Source organism: Accipiter gentilis, chromosome 14, assembly GCF_929443795.1.
Source record: "Accipiter gentilis chromosome 14, bAccGen1.1, whole genome shotgun sequence".
Classification (NCBI taxonomy): domain Eukaryota; kingdom Metazoa; phylum Chordata; class Aves; order Accipitriformes; family Accipitridae; genus Astur; species Astur gentilis.
Genome location: NC_064893.1, coordinates 32,474,176 through 32,493,101, shown reverse-complemented (window position 1 = coordinate 32,493,101; position 18,926 = coordinate 32,474,176). Strand labels below are relative to the sequence as shown.

The 18,926-nt window shown below is 40.1% G+C and overlaps 1 protein-coding gene across 5 annotated transcripts in view; it reads right to left on the bottom strand.

Annotated features, from left to right (window-relative positions):
* Positions 1 to 18,926, bottom strand: part of ZBTB46 (zinc finger and BTB domain containing 46) — a 56,024-nt gene that overhangs the window by 10,029 nt on the left and 27,069 nt on the right. For 4 of the 5 annotated variants that reach the window (XM_049817134.1, XM_049817136.1, XM_049817133.1 and 1 more), the window contains 4 exons: positions 9,888 to 10,169; positions 3,924 to 4,096; positions 2,677 to 2,728; positions 2,270 to 2,581 (listed from right to left, as the gene is read on the bottom strand). In XM_049817134.1, the coding sequence (XP_049673091.1) occupies positions 2,270 to 2,581; positions 2,677 to 2,728; positions 3,924 to 4,096; positions 9,888 to 10,169 (819 nt within the window). The remainder of the gene's footprint in view (positions 1 to 2,269; positions 2,582 to 2,676; positions 2,729 to 3,923; positions 4,097 to 9,887; positions 10,170 to 18,926) is intronic. The other variant, XM_049817137.1, reaches the window with a different exon arrangement.

Sequence of the window (18,926 nt, the reverse complement as noted above, 5' to 3'; positions counted from 1 at the left end):
AATTCTCAGTGTGAAGTCAGGGAAGTACTCTGATGTACAGGCCAGGTAAAGTACTACTTAAACCTCTATTAGAGAGGATCAGTTGACCTGACTATAGAAAAAGAGAGTTCCATGTGGAATTAAATTCTCAAATATGAGAAAAAATGAACAACCATGAAACATCATTAACTGTTATCATGTCAACGAAGCCTTTTAGAATATGCTGAAATTACTTTTGCTGGCATCTTACTTTTCCGATTCAGACAAATCCTACCATGCTGCTCCCAAATTTCCAGATTAGACTCATTTTGGTCACAACTTCCTCTTATGGCTCAGCCTTCTCCTTCCTCACTTGCTGGTTATTTAAGAGCAAAATAAATCATAAGGCAATTAAATTGACATCCGTAACAAGGGAAGCTGACAGACTAAACCATACACATTCACAGACAACCGTGATCCACAATGCCAAACATGTCAATGGGAACAAGAGCAAAAAAGACAGACATGATTTTGCAAAAAAAAAAAAAAAAAAAAATTTTAAAAAATGATCGAAGTATGGTGTACTACACCGATTATATAGGAACATATTCTCAACTCTGACCGCACCGTGCCCTAACAAAGAGTAAGAACTAAGCCAAGCAGGGGAACTCCAGCTTCCTAACCCTCAGAAACCCAGCCCCGACACGGCACGGAGCCGTCTCTCTGAAGCTCCGGCTCACAGCAGGAATGGGCAGAGCAGCTCTGCACCAGAATATATCTGTTCCCTCTCTGCGAGGGCAAGGGCAGGAGGAACTGGATGATCTCTCCCATCTAGCTTTCCACAGCCAACAGCTTTGCAAGAAACTCTCGCCTGGAGACCTCCAGGCTGCTCAAGTCCACTTTGTGCACGACCAAACATTTCTCCTTTTTGTCTCCCTGAGATACAACAGCATTATGAGAAAGAACTTTTCTGAAGAACTCCTTTCGTCTCCTCAGCTGCCTCTCTCGCACATTAAGGAAAGCAACCCTACAACCCTAGAGCTCAAGCTGCTGACAAGCTGTGTTGTACGCAGAGCAGCTGAGAAGTGCTACGCTTAATTATGCTACTTTTATTTCACAGTTACTATGATTTGGTTTTGAATGTAAATATATAGCAAGAGACAGAAATATTTAATCTTTTAAAAAAATAAATGAATTTCATATAATAAAATAGGAATTACAGTAAGACTGCTACCCTCAAGTAACAACCATCACTGATTTTGCATGTGCACCCTAAGTTGCAATTAGATCTTCTATGTAAAGCCTCCTCTCCTCAGTTTGAACAACATACATGCAGTCTGGCTAAGTTAAATACATCATATGAAACAAACCAGTCAGAAAAATTTACAGAATACCTGAAAACCACAGCCATACTCCAGTGTATTTTTTTAAAAGTACTCAAACATAATACCAATAAAATATCCAAGCCTTGCAACAACTTTCAGGCCCAAATAATATACCCTGTTGTACATATGAACAAGCAGCATGTTTTTCTCCTTTCAGTGACATAGAAAACCAGACTTTATAAACAGCTTACAGGGCTGAGCAACCCAGTGCTTTCACAGCTCCTAATCTCAAGCTGAAAAACCCTGAAATGCCTGAATTGTCTAATGGACAGAGCACTAGACCAGAACTCAGAAGACTGAATTCTATTATTAATTCTATTGCTAACACGCTCAACAAGCTGAGGTATGTGATAATACAAGGAAAACATCACCATTTCTTTTATAAAGCACTTTGAGATCTACTGATAAAAAAGAAGTCTAAGGTAGTATAAGCACACAGTATGATCACACCAATAAGATAGCCAAAGTGCCCATAACATGGACTGACAAAAATTATCTTTGCACAAAAATTGCACTGTGGCTGCAGTTACACAATATCTGGAACCAGCACATCATCAACCTGATCAGCTTTGGGGAGGTTACTCTATTACATTACACCTGCGATATGTTTATTTGCAGCACGACAACAATGGAACAATTTGCTTTTCTTAGTTTAAAAGAAGTGTCTCATATTCGCAACAGTAGCTACGCATCCTCAAGATCCTCGTTTTGTCCTACACTGTCCAAAAGCTCCAACCCGCCCAGCTGGGCAGAGCCCAGGTAACACGCTTTCACGTGGTTAGTGAGGTTCTTCTGTGTACCAAAGCCCTTGCCACAGAAGAGACAGACAAAAGTACGCTCGTTCGAGTGCACAGACATAAGATGCCGGTTTAAGTCTGTCTTGTCTCGAAACAGCTTGGCACAGTTAGGACATCGCATCTTCTTACAGTTGAAGTGGATGGTCTTTTCGTGCCGATCCATGTTTGATTTCAGAGTGAAGCTCGCGGGGCATTTGGAGCACTGGAAGCGGGCGAGATGGCCAGGAGGCATGCTGTCAGCAAGGCCAGGCCGGGAGCAGTCAACCAAGTCGAATGGGAGAAGCACGGAGAACGCGTGCTCGTGGATGTGCTCCTTCAGCTCTTCAGCACGCTGGAAAACCCTCCTGCAGAAACCACAGGTCAGCCTCTTGGCTAGGGCTGAATCCAGGAACAGGCCATCAGTGGTTATGTCCATGTCTTCAGATCTCAAGAAACTTGTATCTAAAATAGAAATACACATACACACATACAAATCAGTGTCTTCTAGTATAAAAGAATGATAGTTTAAAAAAACCCATATTTTTCTCTCTACTTACCTGAATCAGAGTTATCAAACTGCCAAAGTGCTAAAAATCCATCATAAGTGGCCTGCAAATGAAAAGCAGACTTAAGTTAAGGCAAGCATTTACAAGAACACATCTTTGTAGTTAGTGCTCAGACTCCCATCTTAACATTGCTTTCACCCTTTCTTCAAGTGAGGCTCACTATTTGACTTGGCAACCCTATCTGCCTTTACAAAGCTTTCACTGTCAAAGCAGCTAAGTTAACTGGGCCATATTTTGCAAGATTGGGTGTTTTGAAGACAGTAATCAACACGCCTATTTAAGGTCCTGGGTAACTACTCGGTTTCCAGTCTCACTAAGCATCTGTAGCTCCCACTCAGGCCAATGGGAAACACTGGATAGAAAATTTCTAGCAGATACAACAGAACTGGAAAATTTTCCCTTAGCCCTACATAGCTACTTTTTTTTTTTTTTTTTCCACATAGAAAAGCCCATAGAAAACAAACACCTTCTGCGTAGTTCCCTTTATGCAACGCGCTCTGGCACTGCTGATCCAAATTACAAATAAAAGCTGACTTTTTTTTTTTTTTTCATAAACCATTTGCAATATGCCAGTGTGCGGCAGATGGCAACCCTCTATGAGGCAGAGGCATGATGCAGCCTGGGCAGGTCTGCTGGAGACTGGGCAAGCGGCTACCAGCCGTTCTGAGCAGCTCATTTTGCTCTAAGGTGGCTGCAAAGGAAAATCTGTGTTTCTACCCATTTGTTTAATGAAACTAAAGTATCATTCAAAAATATTAAGAAATGCCACAGAAAGCTATGGATTTTATGTCAAACTCCTGTAATACAGAAAGCCAGCCTGCTTCTATCTGAATTTAGACAGTTACAAAGAAACCCAAATGCAAAATGCCAGAAATGGGCAATGGATAGCCGCGGTCTCAGCCACCTTTATGCCATAATTATATTCTTGTATGTAATGTCTTGCGGACAAAGGGATTTACAATAAAAAGAGCATGTATACTTGAAAAAAAAAAATAGTTTTTTGAATGCAAATGCTGTTGAGGTAAGGCAGAAAAGCTAAAATTAGGACAACACCAGCCCTGACCTCAACAGACTAGTTTTAAAATAACCTGTATTTAAAAAAAAAAAAAAAAAAAAAAAAGCTAACAGAGCAAAGTATGAGGCATTATGGTCTTTCAAGGTACTCCTAACTGGGGAAAATTTGATTAAACAGATACCTTTGGATTTAAATTTCTTTGCATTTTTCCCCACGATCTTACCTGGGTTGAGGAAGGCACCTCTCCTTTTATCATGGTTTCTGGTGACATTTCACCAGAAGAGCAGATCTCAGGGGGGCTCTGAGTGGCAAGGTGTGATGAAGGCAGCGGGGGAGATGGTGCTTCCACTTTGCCATCACATTCGCCCCTTGAACGATTCAAGTTGGTGCCAGGCCCTGGGGAACACAGGAAACGAATCTCACCCACGTGAACTAGCACCAGCTGGTGGTTTTAAAAAAGGCCTTTGCAAAGGCAGCGCACCAGCACTCGCAGCTTATCTTCCGTCAGTGGGAGGGAATGCAGCAGGACAGTGATGCCAGGCTTTTTTTGTTTGGTTTTTTTAAAAACTAGCCTCCCCACCCAAAATGCCTCGTCTGCGCGTGGTGTATGTAGTGGAGTTACATCGCATGGCACGGTCACTAAAGAGTCCGTCGGGAGAAAGAAGCGCAGTGCAGCACAAATATCCAGAGCAATCACATTTCTGAGAGACACCTCTTTGGAGAAGCACCATTTCAAACACGTACATTTCAATCTTCAAGTAACGTACACACAAACTTTATTCTACTACTAGCTTTCTTGAAAATTTACGTCAAAGCTTCAGATCTCCAGATTTGACCACGCTATTTTATTTAATATAGTACTGTCAGTCCTTGATCTCAAAGTGCTTTACAAAAGATGGGAAAAAGTATTCTTTTAATTCTATAGTTAGCAAGCATAGAAGTTCAAATATTTGTACAAAACTATTCAATTATACCTAACAGTCGTTACATTCTAAAAATCCACCGTAAGTTCAAAAGGAGAACATTATTTGTCCGGCCAAAGCAGAACCGTACCGTCTTGACTACACTGTAGCAACAGCCAAATGGTAAACAATATTCCAGAAACTGCACTGATAATCAATGACAAATCTACGTACAAATAAAGACTGTGTAATCAAGATCAGCGTACATTACAAGCTGTTAAACGAACTGTAACAAACACCTTGACTGAATATTGGAATGACATATTGAACAGGTCATTATTTTTGAAAAGCAAGCAGGTGAAATCAGAAGCAAATAAGGCATAAAAGTAAACAAATTCATACTGAAAACACTCTATGCCCTAAAGGCTTTTTTATTTCTAACACAAAAGAGTCTGATTGAAACCTTTACAGATATAAAACACACACTCTTTAATGCAGCTACAAATAACAAGTCAAAGTTTATACTATGTCCGAACACAATACACTGTGATCTGGGTCACAACAAAGCATTTGAGTGAAACCGTACAAAGGTTTCTAAATGCGAACAATCCCAAACTTAACTTTTTATCAGCTATCAAAGGAAATTCTGCTCTTGTGCCACAAGCTGGGTGTTTGATTTACCTTCCTCCGCTTTGATCGCAGACTAAAATCTTTCACAACTTAGTTAACTCTATTCAAGTGTGATAACAATACTTCAAGTTTTCATTCTAGTGGTGCTCATCTATTGCTGTTACAATTTAAAGGCAGGACAACAAAATGCTAAAACCCCGTAAATTCAGGATAGGAAAAAATGGGGGGGGGGGGGAGCGAATTCATCAGTATGTCCCATTAGACACTGTTACCAGGAATCCAGCTCTCCAGGTCCATAGCAGTATTCCTGCCTAGACATCCACACATTCCTTTTTTGCCCCTGAACATCCCAAACTGATTCAAACTGCCCTGTTTCCATTGAAGCTACACACGGTGACCACGGACAACTTAGAGGCATCTCTGGGTTAAAGCAAAAGTTAAGGCTACTGAATGAGCAGCGAAATAGAGGAAGGAGAAACAATAAACTCAATCATCCAACACGAGCCACAAAGATGTACAACACAACAAAGTACAAAGATGATTTTTAGAACAATAATTAATATTTATTTGGTTTCCATAACTGCAAGTAACACAAGAAGACAAACCCACAGAAACGCCCCATACTTTGTACACGAGAACGCAAACAGCACCTCAATTTACGTCTTGTCCCACTCTGACTAGTACTGTGAGAAACCCTTTTCCTTCCTAAATTTGTATTGGAATTATTTTAATGAAAAGTATTTTAACTTCTAAATCAGAAATCAAAAGCACTTTCCTTCAGTCAGCTTTGCCTATGAAAGATGATGCACTGGTTTAGCAGTATTTATATGAATATAGTATTCTCTAACAGCTGGACAGTAAACTATTGTGGAAAAGAGAAAGGCAAAGGTTATTATATCTCATTTAAAATTGCATCCATTCTCCCCTAAATCTTCGTTTTATGTACAAAAATTCCATGCTAAACTGAATACCTTTAACTCCCTCTTGGGAAAGTCGACCACTATGTAAAATGTATTCCTTTAAAATCCAGTGCAAGTATAAATTATTGGCTCCAATGAACCACTAACTAAAAATAACGTATTAGCTGGTTTGCCCAAAAGAAAAGGGCTCTGTGTACCATGTAATCACTTGGACAGCAAGCTTCATAGGAATTGCTTCTATAAACAGTTTCAGTTGCAACAGGGTAAACAGGAAAAGCCAAACTTAGACATATAAAAAAGTATGCAATGTACTATTCTGAAAACATGGAATAGTCGCCCTTTAAGGGAGTCAGTCACCCCAAAATCTGAAAGTTTCCTGACTTTTTGTTTCTTTAATGACAAAACAAGGATGTAAATTAACCAACTCATTTTCTAATGAATATTAAAATTCTCATTCTCTTAATTATACTTGGCAAAACCAGCTAAAAAGAGTCAACAAAAGCCTCTGAGACTTTTGGAGATGTGGTGTAACCGCACGGAACTGCTACCAAAGTTCAGTATCATAAATGAAATAAGACATGCATTATTAACCAAGGAGCTCAGTAGAACAGTGCTGCTGAAACTGGAAATCAGTGAAGAATAACCTGCTTTTACAGACAAACCATGAAAACATGTAAAGACGAGGAAAACTGAACCTCTTGTAACGTCTTATCTGGAAGACATCCCCAACAACAAACTATGCAGGTTCACTAACTAACAGATCCCAAGACGACCTCAGTGTTACCCATGAATAACTCTCACGTACTTTTTTGCTGCAAAACCCGCATGTTCTTTAGGTTTCTGACAAGCATATAACAACGTCAATCTTGATCATACACCATGAATGTCAAATTCTCAGAGCCCTTCAGCTCCAGGTCATCTGGCAACTGTGTTACCCAAATGGCAAGGTATTTAAATTTTCCCTTCTGATTTTAAATTAGTTTGAACTGGTTAACTTCAGAAATGCTGTACTTATGTTTGACTACATCATAGTGATACAACACCCCCCACACATCCCAGGCTTCATTTTCCATCAGCTCAATGTTAAGTAATTTCGCACCTCGTACGATTGTTACAATATGCAATGAATTAGGAAAAAAGAACACAGGGTAAAATGAACTATATGGAAGAAAAAATTAAAACTTGTAATGTATGCAGTAACTTGGAGAGTAATTTTCCCTTTAGAAACAGCTCACCAGAATTTTAAGTATGTATAATATACTCTTTGGATCTGTTCACCTCCATTAAGTCTTTTCCTCCAGAAAAGAAAAATAAACGTGAACACTGTTCCTTGAGTCAGTTACTTACTGTAGTGCTTCATAAGAGAATACAAAGACAATCCAGTGATAGCAGTCAAGATTAAAAACACGCTTCACATTTTTTAAACTTAAGAGAGACTGATCACTTAAAATTCTTGAAATTAGTGTGTTTCCTTTTCAAATCAGACAGATGAAAAACTGCACTGGTTTTGGTTTTAAAAAAAATAATTTAAAAATTTCTTTTCACTGTGCTCCTGCCTACTCCCCCTGCCCCCCCCCCTTTTTTTTTAATATAACCCAGGACTTGAAATGACTCAACATCCTCAAATTGTGTTTGAAGAAAAATGTGAAAAACACCTACAAAGCTAGCACCAACCTAGATTGTGCTTTTAGATCTCCAGAACCGTCTTACCACTTGCTTTACTGTCCTTTTATACACTGAAAATTCTCATTAAACTTGATGTCCTATTGTATTCAGTAACGACCACTTAAAAGCAAGCGAGTCTTATATCAGAACATCTTTTTCAAGTGATTAAAATAAATCGTTACCTATGAATCTGAATAAGATGAAAGAAAAATACGTTCTTTAACTCCCTGCTTCTGTAAAAATCCTCTTACCAGGCCACAGCCACATCTACTTACTGGTGTGAGAGCTACAGACCAAGTGAGCAGTCTTCTTTTTGTCTTACGCAATTCACTTTGCTTCCATAAAGATGAGATAATTGAAGCTTAGCTGAATGAAATTCAAGTAATAGTGAGAGGACTGGAAAACAGGGACCTCAAATACAGGCTGGAAGGACCTCCTGAGTCATCGCACCCCTCAATGAGCTATCATTTCCCCCCTTTTCTAAATGTATCAATCTTTACTTTAAACCCAGTTGGTCTTCTGCCTACACCACGCCTGTTCCCAAACTCCACTTCTCAGCTGGGTAGGCAATCTCTAATTTCTAGCCCAAATTTCTCACTGCCTTATACTCATTTGTCTTTACACCAAGTGGTCCTTCATCTTTTAAGTAAAATCCTCCAACCAAGAGAAGGATGATGGATAGAGGGCAGCCCCATCATTATTACAGTTTATCATGACAGAAGATGAAACTGCTGATTTCACCTGTCACGAGTCACAGATCGGAACACGTGGTGCATAAATCACCCTCGCAGCCGTGCATCCATCTATGCTCCCACCCGTCCCGGTGCCAGCTGAGGGCACTCTTCTCACTGCACGCAAGCCCGGCGATTGAACTGCCGCACAGGATCTTTGCTATTTCATTGCAATGAAGGGATTTGCAACCCAGGAGCCTAGTTTGAACCATCTAAATCTGATTTAATTGGAGATCATTCAGTAAGCTAACTACTGTGGAAGAAACAAGAATATTGCATTAGCAACTCCCCCAAACATTTAAGCTACAGAATAAAGTACAAAAATTTTACTTTTTCTCTCTAAACTTTGAAAGTTTTTTTTTTTTAAGTAATTTTACTCTTCAGACATAAGAAGCAAAAAGAGATACTAAGACTGACATTATGTTGTGCAGTTACTTCCCTTTATCATACAACTGAAGTGACCATTAGAAGTTATCTATCTTTTGCCATTGAGGAAAGTAAAAACAAAATAAAATAATAGATATCCTAAGTGAACTTTTCATTCTATTTAATTGGTCAATTTTCTCAGTATTGATTAAAATAAACCTTTTCTGCTGGAAACTAACACGTAGTACTCACAAAGCCACTGCTTGCTCTATTTTATGTCACAAATTATATCCCCGTCTTCTGAGAGTATTATTAAAATACAGCATTAATAATTTTTCTTTCTTTGTGCACTACAGAATCAAACTATTTTACGATTGCAATGAAGAAAATACAAACGTATGTTGAAAAATAAGCTGTCCACACATAATGGTACACATCAGCTGTCTCCAACAGATCATCAGTAGAAAAACATTCGTTTCCATGCACGAGTATAACAAAACAATCAAGAGCTGCTCATTACTTAGAGAGAGGTCTAAAAGTAAACAGCAAGAAGTAAAGATCAAACGATCTACAAAATCACAACTGTTTCAACAGACACAGGAGCAACAGTCAACCCTTTCAACATTAGTCAATTTTGGATTCAAAACCTTTGGAGCTACCTCTTTTACCATAAGGACTCAAACACTTTGTTATGTTGCCTGTAAGTACCATTTCGCAAACAAGCAAAACAGACATTTGAGGACAAGCACTACATACATACACACTAAATACTTTCTTCCATGGCTTCAGCAGTTAACATTAAAGCTGGATCAGTACCAGACACAGGTTTCCAAATTTTATGGAAAGTGGGATTAAGCAGGACTTGAAACTGGATATAAACACATCAGTAGTAATAAATGAGACAGTATTTTCTTCTCGCTAAAGATTTCACTTAAAGTGTCAATAAACAAAAAATATAAAAACACAAACTTACGAGAGAGAGAATGCGTGCCTTTGGGTAAGTACTCAAACAGCAGAGAACTATCCTCTCCCAGCATGTCGGCTTTCAGAGACAGCAAACTGTTCTTACTCATGAGAGCTGCTCGCAGGTTGGCGACGGTGGCAGCCTGGAGTGCATCCTCCTTCTCCGGAGTCAGGGGCTGAGAGATGTAGCTGGCTTCCCCACCGATGAGGGCTTCGTCGACATTCGCGTACGGGTCCGATCGCTCCACTCTGCTGTCAGAGCTGCTGGGCTCTGTTACTGTCACATCAGCACCTGCGTGACGAAAGAAGCCGTCAGAGACGCCAACAAATTCCTGAGATGCGGCACACCGACCATGCGTGCCTGTCCAACCATGGGTCCAAATAACTGAGAACTTATCACCGCCTATTTTGGCCTTATTGGCACTTTTCACGTGAGTGTCGTTTCTCACCTCCCCTCTTCCAAAAGTCTGAAGATTAACTTGGCCATTCAGAGGCTTGATAGAAAGCGCACCCACCCCACAGCTGGGGGTTTCTGTTCTTCCAGCCTGCACCCATCTGCACCCTTCACTTCTGCCCCATCAACAGGTCTCAACTTCAGCACCACGTGCTATGAAGGGAATGAGACGTGTACAACCTCCCCACAACCAAGTAACTGGATAAAACCTCATTTATTTTTTTATTTAAAACTAAGATTCCAGGATAGTCTGCTAGTACTGAAATTACGTTCAAATGTTTAAGTACTGTTTTTTCCACAGTCTTCCTCTGGTAGTCCAAATGTTCATTCTTTCATTTCTTCTCGATGATGAAAGTTTTGAAAAACTCCAATAATAAATAGTTTACAATAGTGGACTGCGAATTAGTATAAATCCCTTGGGATCACTTACCTGAAAAATACACATTTTTTGTTAAAAACAAAAAACAAGGACACAGATTAGCTACTTGACAACAGGTAGCTACAAAGAAGCTGTATAAAAACATAACAGACTATTAACAAAAACATCAATTAGTGAACCCAAATAAAAATGAAAAAAAACTATGATAAAGTTAATTCCTCCCTGCAAAAACACTGTTTATTTTTGTATTTTGAGGGAGTTCTAGTTAAAGATTCTCTCTTGTTTGAACTTTGACTCTTTTATAGTCTTAAATAATTTATGTATTTTTATGTAAAGGAAAGTGACTCTTATAGTCCTCCCTATTCTTCACACGAAACAAAAAATTATCTACAAAAAGGGCTGTTACCCCATTTATAAAGTGTGTAAAACAAACTGCAATTACCTACTCCAGGATCTGCAGCAGCAGAACACAGCTGACATGCTCAAAACCTAGTCGAGTACCTGGCAAACAGGGCTAAGGCTTCCCAACAAATGGATGCCTTTGTAGCATTTGTACTATCACGACATAGACGGAAAAAAATCCAAATCCAAAGAGAAGGCATTGATAATGAGCGATCAGATGGAAAAAAGCTGTTTTGCAGATCCTGAACCTTTTATTGCCTCCTAATTCAAAACATGTTTAAATCTACTTAATGCAAGAGGCAACTATTAACAGTACAAAATAGTGGTATGACATGTACAAAATACTCAGCTGCTTTCACAAATTCATCTTGCACTTCTCAGGGCAAGGAATTCAGGTGTTGTCCATATACACCACAGCAATAAACTTATTCCTGTACAGAAGGTTTCACAGCAGCAGAGCTCACGAGAAGGGAAGAGGAAGAGTGTGGCACATTAACACTCGGTTGTAATGTTCAACAACTTCAAACCAGGGCAAGACATCAATCTGCATACCCTCATTAAAAAAATGCTAATGAGGACGCTGGTACACTGCCTACCTCCTGTAACCTGGAAAACAGCTAAAGGAAGATCATTATTTTTATCTCCCTTTTACAGGTGGTAACTGCCAGAGAAAGACATGGTGACTTGCTCAAAGTGTCCAGCCCGCAGAGCCAGATCAATCAGTGAATTTCCCGGTCCCAGCCCAGGGTACGGCAGATTCCTTAACATGTTCAGATTCACTTTACCAAGCTCTACTGTACTACCAGTACCTTTTACTGTTAAGTTTTTCCGCTTCCTTTAAAAAACCAAAAAAACCTCAAACCAAACAATAAGGAAAAAATGATCATTAGCAGAGTACTCCTACACCCCAGAGATGTAAGGAATACCCGAGGCCAGGGGCCACAAACACAGCAGCCGCAACTATGAACTGTTAGAGATGCTCTCTCTCTCTTTAAAACAAACCATTCTCCCTCCCCCATCTGTGTTTTGCTTGTATAATCTCACACGATCAGTTTTATTAAATCTTAGCCAAGCAGAAGAATTAAATTGCTTTGAATTTTTATATATTTTATCATCCCTCTGTTACTGAGTGAGCAGGTAATAGGTATACGCATTTTTCTAGATGATAATGAAGTTTGTTTTAAAAACAAACATTTCCACAGGAAGGGAAATTACAAGAGTTTAAAAAACAGCAGCTGCTAGAAAAGGTGGCGAAGAAAGTAAATTCTAGGCCATTAAACTAGTAATGTAACAGACAGCTTTATCAAATCAAAGCCATGGTAATACCGCTATTCCTCTGCTCTTCACCGCCTATGCAGCAAATCACAGCAAATAACTTGGGCCAGAAAGGGTGTTTGTCAATGGAACGGTGTTGCCAAATAACCGGGCAGGCAGTAAATCACCTTGCGTTTTCTCCTGTCCTTTTTCATAGCCAATTACAGATGCTGATTGACAGTTGCCAGAATCTGTTGCTGCCTGCTGCACATAAACACTAATTGCTAAAACACACGCAGATTAATTGTAACCACAACAAGACATTAAATGTTCCTCAAAAGCCAAGATTAGAGACAGACAGTGAAATAGAGGCTTTAGAGCTTCCAGTATTTATAGCTGATGTAACCTAATCAAATACGCATTACGGCAAAATAAATATCCACTTAGTCACATAAGTACTAAAGTACTCTCAGTACACCAAAACCCAAAAATGCATGAAGTTCCTCTTCACAGCGCCTCGAAAACCACTTCTCTCTTCTCTAGAATACAGTGTCTTTTAACAAGATTTAGCCAAAGAATTATATGAATCAAAAGTATCCGTCACTTCCCAGTAATCTAAACTGTTTACTACAGTGCTTCAACAGTACGTAAACCAAGCTTTAGTAAATGAGCTTCTATTTTGCAATTATTCAAGGCAGCGGGTCACGTGGCAGCCTGAGCTCTCCATCCAACTGCTCCACATCTCATTTTTCACACTGCTGAGACAGTCCCTGCGACTGCATGGATTCCAGGCACCGCTCGCAGGAAATCCCGATCGGGGCAGCAAGCTAAACATGGGATTAATGCTGCTCTAAAAAACTGAGCTCATTAGTCTCTTTAGCAAATAATTATTTTGCAGTTATTCTATTACACTAGCCTACTTCCCAAAACACAGAAGCTTTAGAAAAGCTTTATTAGTTTGTTGACTTGGATGAATATTTTTTAATTATTTTTTTATATTTTCAAATAAAACACAGGGCCCACCTTTTTACAATTTTGGCAACAGTATTTCCATGCATCTCTGAAACTGCAAAAGCAACATTTAACTGGTAAAGTTCTTACCTACACGTGAAAGCCTAATGTCAAAGGAATATAGGAAGCCCAATTATAAGCACCTTCTCGCAGAGATCACACATCCCAGCTGAGCACAGCACGGCAAAACACCCTTCATTCCCAACCACAGGCTTTAACAGATCTATAAACAGGAATAACGCTCATGCCAGTACAAGAGGAGCAGTACAACATCCCGAATGCACACAGCGTGGCTACTGCGCAGACGTTTATGCTTGGGCAAAACAAAACCGAACTGTATGCTTGCTCTGCAAGGGAAGTACAGCCACAGGAAACTCATTCATTTTGCTACACCACGCGAAGCCCAAATCCAGATCAGAAATCCCATTTATCAGCAGGCATGCCACTACTACCTTAAAAAAAAAAAAAAAAAAAAAAAAAAAAGAGAGAGAGAAAAGAAAAAAAGACTGAAAGTCATATAAACTGAGCTCCTGTCACAAACCCAGGTATGAGAAAACCAAGTTGTACTAGTCAGAAAATCAAGAAGTACTACAGACATTAGCCCCTTGGGAAGGGCTAAGGCAGAAATAAAGGTGATGCAACTTATAGAAATATCTGAATGAAATGTTAATGTGATAAATTGTTTTACAAGATCTAGGAGAAAACTGACAATATAAAGCATTAAATCTAGGCAAACAACTGAAAAAAATACATGTGCCATTTCAGAAAGACCAAGGAAAAGCTTCTCCATTTTAAAGAATCCATTTGAATACAGTCCATCCATGGCTTTAATACACAAATTTTTTTTCTTCTCTCTGCTTCAGTCATTTTTCCCCATTACAGTTTAAACTCAGCTGTTACCAAACTACCTCCTCAGCGTCTGTTTTTCTCACACCACTTATTTCTTGTTTGTATTGTGTTTTTACCTTCTCATTAAACCCCCAGTGGTGCTTTCTGTTGTTCCCCAGACTCCCAATCCTATTATTCTCTTTCATAATTTGTTTTTTCAATCATTTTTCCCTCTTTCAACTTCTATTCCTGCTCTCATGTACATAGTTGAATACCTTCTAGAAATCTGTAGCCAGAGGACTAAACCCCTGAGAAGAGAGAAAGGTGTGAATAAAAGCCATACAAGATTACATCTGCTGCCAGAAACTTGAAAGCAGAAACAAGCTCTTCCCCAAGAACTAAAGGCAACGTTTTGCCAGGTCGCTATTCCTCAATATTGCTCTTTTCATTACAGTCTCAAGGCAAGAGGCAATCCAAGCAGTCTGTCATCTGCTCTTCAAAGTCCCGTTCTGTTTGGCAGAAATACAAAGCAGTAATGCTTCTCCCTTGGTCTTCCGAGTTTCCAGGATGATGAGGTCGCATGACACGCATCATCAAGTGACTGCCTACCTAATCAAAGTGACCCAACCGCCAGCAAGGTGGGGGAAGTCAGCCAGCAAATAAGGCAGCCCTTGAAAGGAATGCAACAGTATTTAGCTTATCATTTACAGCCAAAGCTTTAAGCCAGTTTCTTTAAGTTCTATCACCCTGGCAAATTTCAGGAAGCTTTTAGGAGCCCTTCAACCTCTCCTCAACTCCCCTCAAATTTAGTGCTTTTTCACACAGCATGAGCCATTGCTCCAAGCATGCCTTTTTGAACGGGAGGTTATCACTGCTCAGCACCTGGAGTAAACTCATCGGATCTGTACAAGTCCCCACAACCTCCAAAGACAACGGCAATTCAAGCCACCTCCTGTCACAGAAAGTGTCCTTACCCTTTCTGCACAGCTCACCCAACCACACAGCTGCGGCAAGTGTTTTGGCACAACTTAAGCTTGTAGGTGCTTCAGCAGAACGAACGCCATCGTCCTGCCGGTTTCACCAGCACCCTTTTAACCCAACATCAGTAACACCATCAACTAAACCCAGCCAAAGTCGCTGGCTGCTTGCATTTTGTGGACCCTTGCCAAAGCTAGGGGTGACAGCAAGATCCCACAACTATCTGGAGCTAATTAAAGAAACGCTGGATAATCTTATATCCTACTCTTATTTATAAAAAACACTTGACAGTCATAAACAGTAGAAGCCCAGCTAAGTCCACCAAATACTTTCCCTCCCATAGGCAAATGTGAAGCAGGGCTGGCATTTTCTTTTTAACACATGTAAGAACAAAGCCATGTAAAGAACAAAGAACCTGTAAGAATAAAACCCCACAGCAAAGTTTATAGGGGGAGATAATATCCTTTCTTTACATAAGTTAGGCTAGAAAGGTGAAGGGAAGGAAAGACAAACTTTCAGGCACATCAGTGCTGCTGTCGGGAACAGAAAGGCAAGCATCAAGGAAAGTACAGTTTGAAAACAACAGCAACTGGAATTACATCTTAAGCAGTGTCACCAACAGACAGCTAGCGTGTAGCTGTCCTGACTCGAGACAGCGTTACTGCTGTATTACCTGCATCCATTTTTAAGAATCGTAGAATAAATTAGATTGAAGTGACTTCAGGGCTACTTTTAGAGTTAGATCCTGTTGCTCAGGGCCTTGTACAGGCCTGAGTATTTACGAGGAGAGAGATACCACAACTTCTCTGGGCCCTTCCCCCATCATCTGACCATTCTGTGAAGAATTTCCTCCTTTTACCCCATGAGAATTTCCCATCCTGTAACTTGTGTCCATCACCTCTCATCCTTTCTCCATACACATCTGAGAAGGGTCTGGCTCTGGACAAACCCTCCACCTCCCTTCTCTTCTTCAAGGTTAAACCAAGCTGTCTCAGCCTCTCCTCATACACATCATCTTCATGGTCTCAGCTGGGCTTGCTCAAGCTTGTCAAAGTCCTTCTTGTCCTGGAGATCCCCAAACTGGATCCTGTACCCCAAACGTGGTCTCGATTTCCTTGACATGCTAGGTACGCTCTTTGTAAGGCAACTGAGCACGCAGCCAGCCTTCGCTGCTGCGAGGGCATGCAGACCCTCTTCAGCTCGTTACCCACCAGAACACGTTTTCTGCAAAGCTGCTTTCTCACTCCTTGTCTGCCAACCCGCACTGGTGCATGGGGTTATTCTGTCCCACATGCAGGACTTCACATTTGTCTTTGTTGAATTCATGCTGCGTCTGGCACCACTGCCTTCCAGCAAATCATTCCGCCCAGTCTGGCGTCATCCAACAACTTGCTGAGGGTTCACCCCATCCACCACCCAAGTTGCTAATGAACAAAGTAAATGGCATTGGCCCTGGAAGCTACCTGTGATGGAAGCAGGCATTGTGCTTTCTGGGGTAGTTGTTTCAGATCTCCTGCACACAGCTGGATAATTTTTAGCGTGGTGGCAAATGTAATATTTTTTTTGTTTACAGCGTGACAAGCAGAAAGGCCAGAGGGGGGTGAGGGAAGAGGTCCCAACATCAGCACTTCTCCCATCCCAAATGCTCATTCCTGCATCCTCCCCTGCTACTCCCTCAGTTGTACCAAGACTACATGTATAGTTGTGAGGTGAACTTGAGACAGGAACCAATATGTTAAAAATAAACTGGTTTATTAAAAAAAGTTATTTTTAAACCCTGATCAGTTCCCCAATCCGGTTCACTACACAGTTGTACAGACATTTTCACAGAACAACTGCAGCAGAGCGTAGGGGTGCAATTAAGTAGGGGTGCAATTAAGTACTAAGGGAAAGTGGGAGCCACTTAAAACTCAGCTTTTCTTTCAAGGACACTGCCAAATTATGACCTGAGCCGAACTCTTCCGGAAAAAACTTAGGTGAAATCAAAGACTTAATTTTCTGAGGTTCTTCTACCTGTTTGTTTGTGTCAAGTATCTATAGAGATCTGCCTGACAGTAGATTTCATCTAAAATTTCAGGGATGGTGTTTCTTGTAGAAGTTTAGGAAGATTTGGCTTGGTCTCCTTCTGTGCAAAAGACATAATTCATTTTTAAGCTCACAGGAAAGGGGGGGGAAAAAAAAGCTTTCATTTCCTAGTGTATTTTCTTGGGAATAAAAAAAAAAATTAAAAAAGGAGTACCTGGACTGGTAGAAAAATGACAATCTTTTACCAGCTGCTAAAAATACCCTTGAAGCTTGTACTGTATTTCAGATACCCCCCTCCTTTCTAATAGAAATCCTTCAAAAGCGTTTCACAACTTCCCAGTTGTTAAGCAAAACCCAGCGTTCTCACATACTGTAATATGTACATAGAGAAGTGATGCCATGAGCTATATTGGTTTTGATTAGCACTATTTTACAAACATAATAGTATACATATGGATATAATAAATGTGCACAGCATTCAAAATAAGCTCCAATTTCATAACAGAGGAAACCATCAGGCAAACATAGATATTTAACCACAACATATATATGATCGTTAAAAACTGCCTTTATGTTAAAGACTGTAAGATATCTTAAGTGAATCCTTATGGAATAAAAAACATGGTCTCCCCCAGGCTGCGCTTTCCCACCCCTCCTCTTCCAGGTTTGAGTCCTACTACAGCTTCTCAACCATGACTCAAAGCAGGGTGACCTGGGACACTGTCCTGCACTGTTGGGATTTGAGTTGCTGAAAAACACCATCCTGCATAAAACTGCAAATTTCCAATGCTGTTCCTGTTTCTGGAGGGCTCAGAGGGAGCTCATGCCAACTGAAAGGCAGCATTCATCATATAGGCTTGAATACAGTTTTTAAGTCTACAGCCATAGGATGTTCACCATGTATGTTTTACCAACAGACATATTCTCCTCAATACCTCTAGAATAGTATTTCTAAAATAAAACAGGCTTTTTCTATGCAAATACCACCTGGTTTTATATTGATATTTCTGCAGTGGAATTCTAAAAGCAGAAGTATATCTCCATCTTTGTTCTCCTCAAAACAGTAATCAGTGTGCAAATAACAACTGGAAAATTCCCTCCACTCTTCCAGGTATCTGAAAATAAAATAATCAATTTTTATCTCTTTCCTGTAATATTTGTTTTCCTAACATTGAATCAAATTCTTGAGATACTCTCCTGTGGTCTGCGTCAGCAAAAGGAGCTCCTGGCCCCAAACCCAGCTGCTTGCTCCTGCTCTCCCACTGCCTGTTAGTGACCTCAACTCAACTGTTTGTAGGGCTACAGAGTAAACCTGGTCAATGAACTGATCTTCACCAAAACAAGATACAACAAAACACTCAAAGAAGAGAGAAATTGTTAAATTGGATGAGTTGATTGTTTTTGAAAATATTCTAAAATGGAATAAATAAAGTGGTCCTTGCAGGAGCAGGCGTGACTAGGCAGTGCAGAAATACCTTAAGCCACACTTGTTTCCCCAAAATATGCAGAGAATTGTACAATAACTTCAAACAGACTACCACTTTAGAAATACTAAGGTTGACTGGAAGCTTAACCTCTTTTTCGAAGTCTCATAACTCATGCAATAAAAGGACTCATATTACTCTCTTCTGCTCCTCAGTACAGAGACAGTCTCTTGCTGCACATGAATAGACACAAACATGAAGGGATAGAAATATAACATTCAAGTACCACATTAA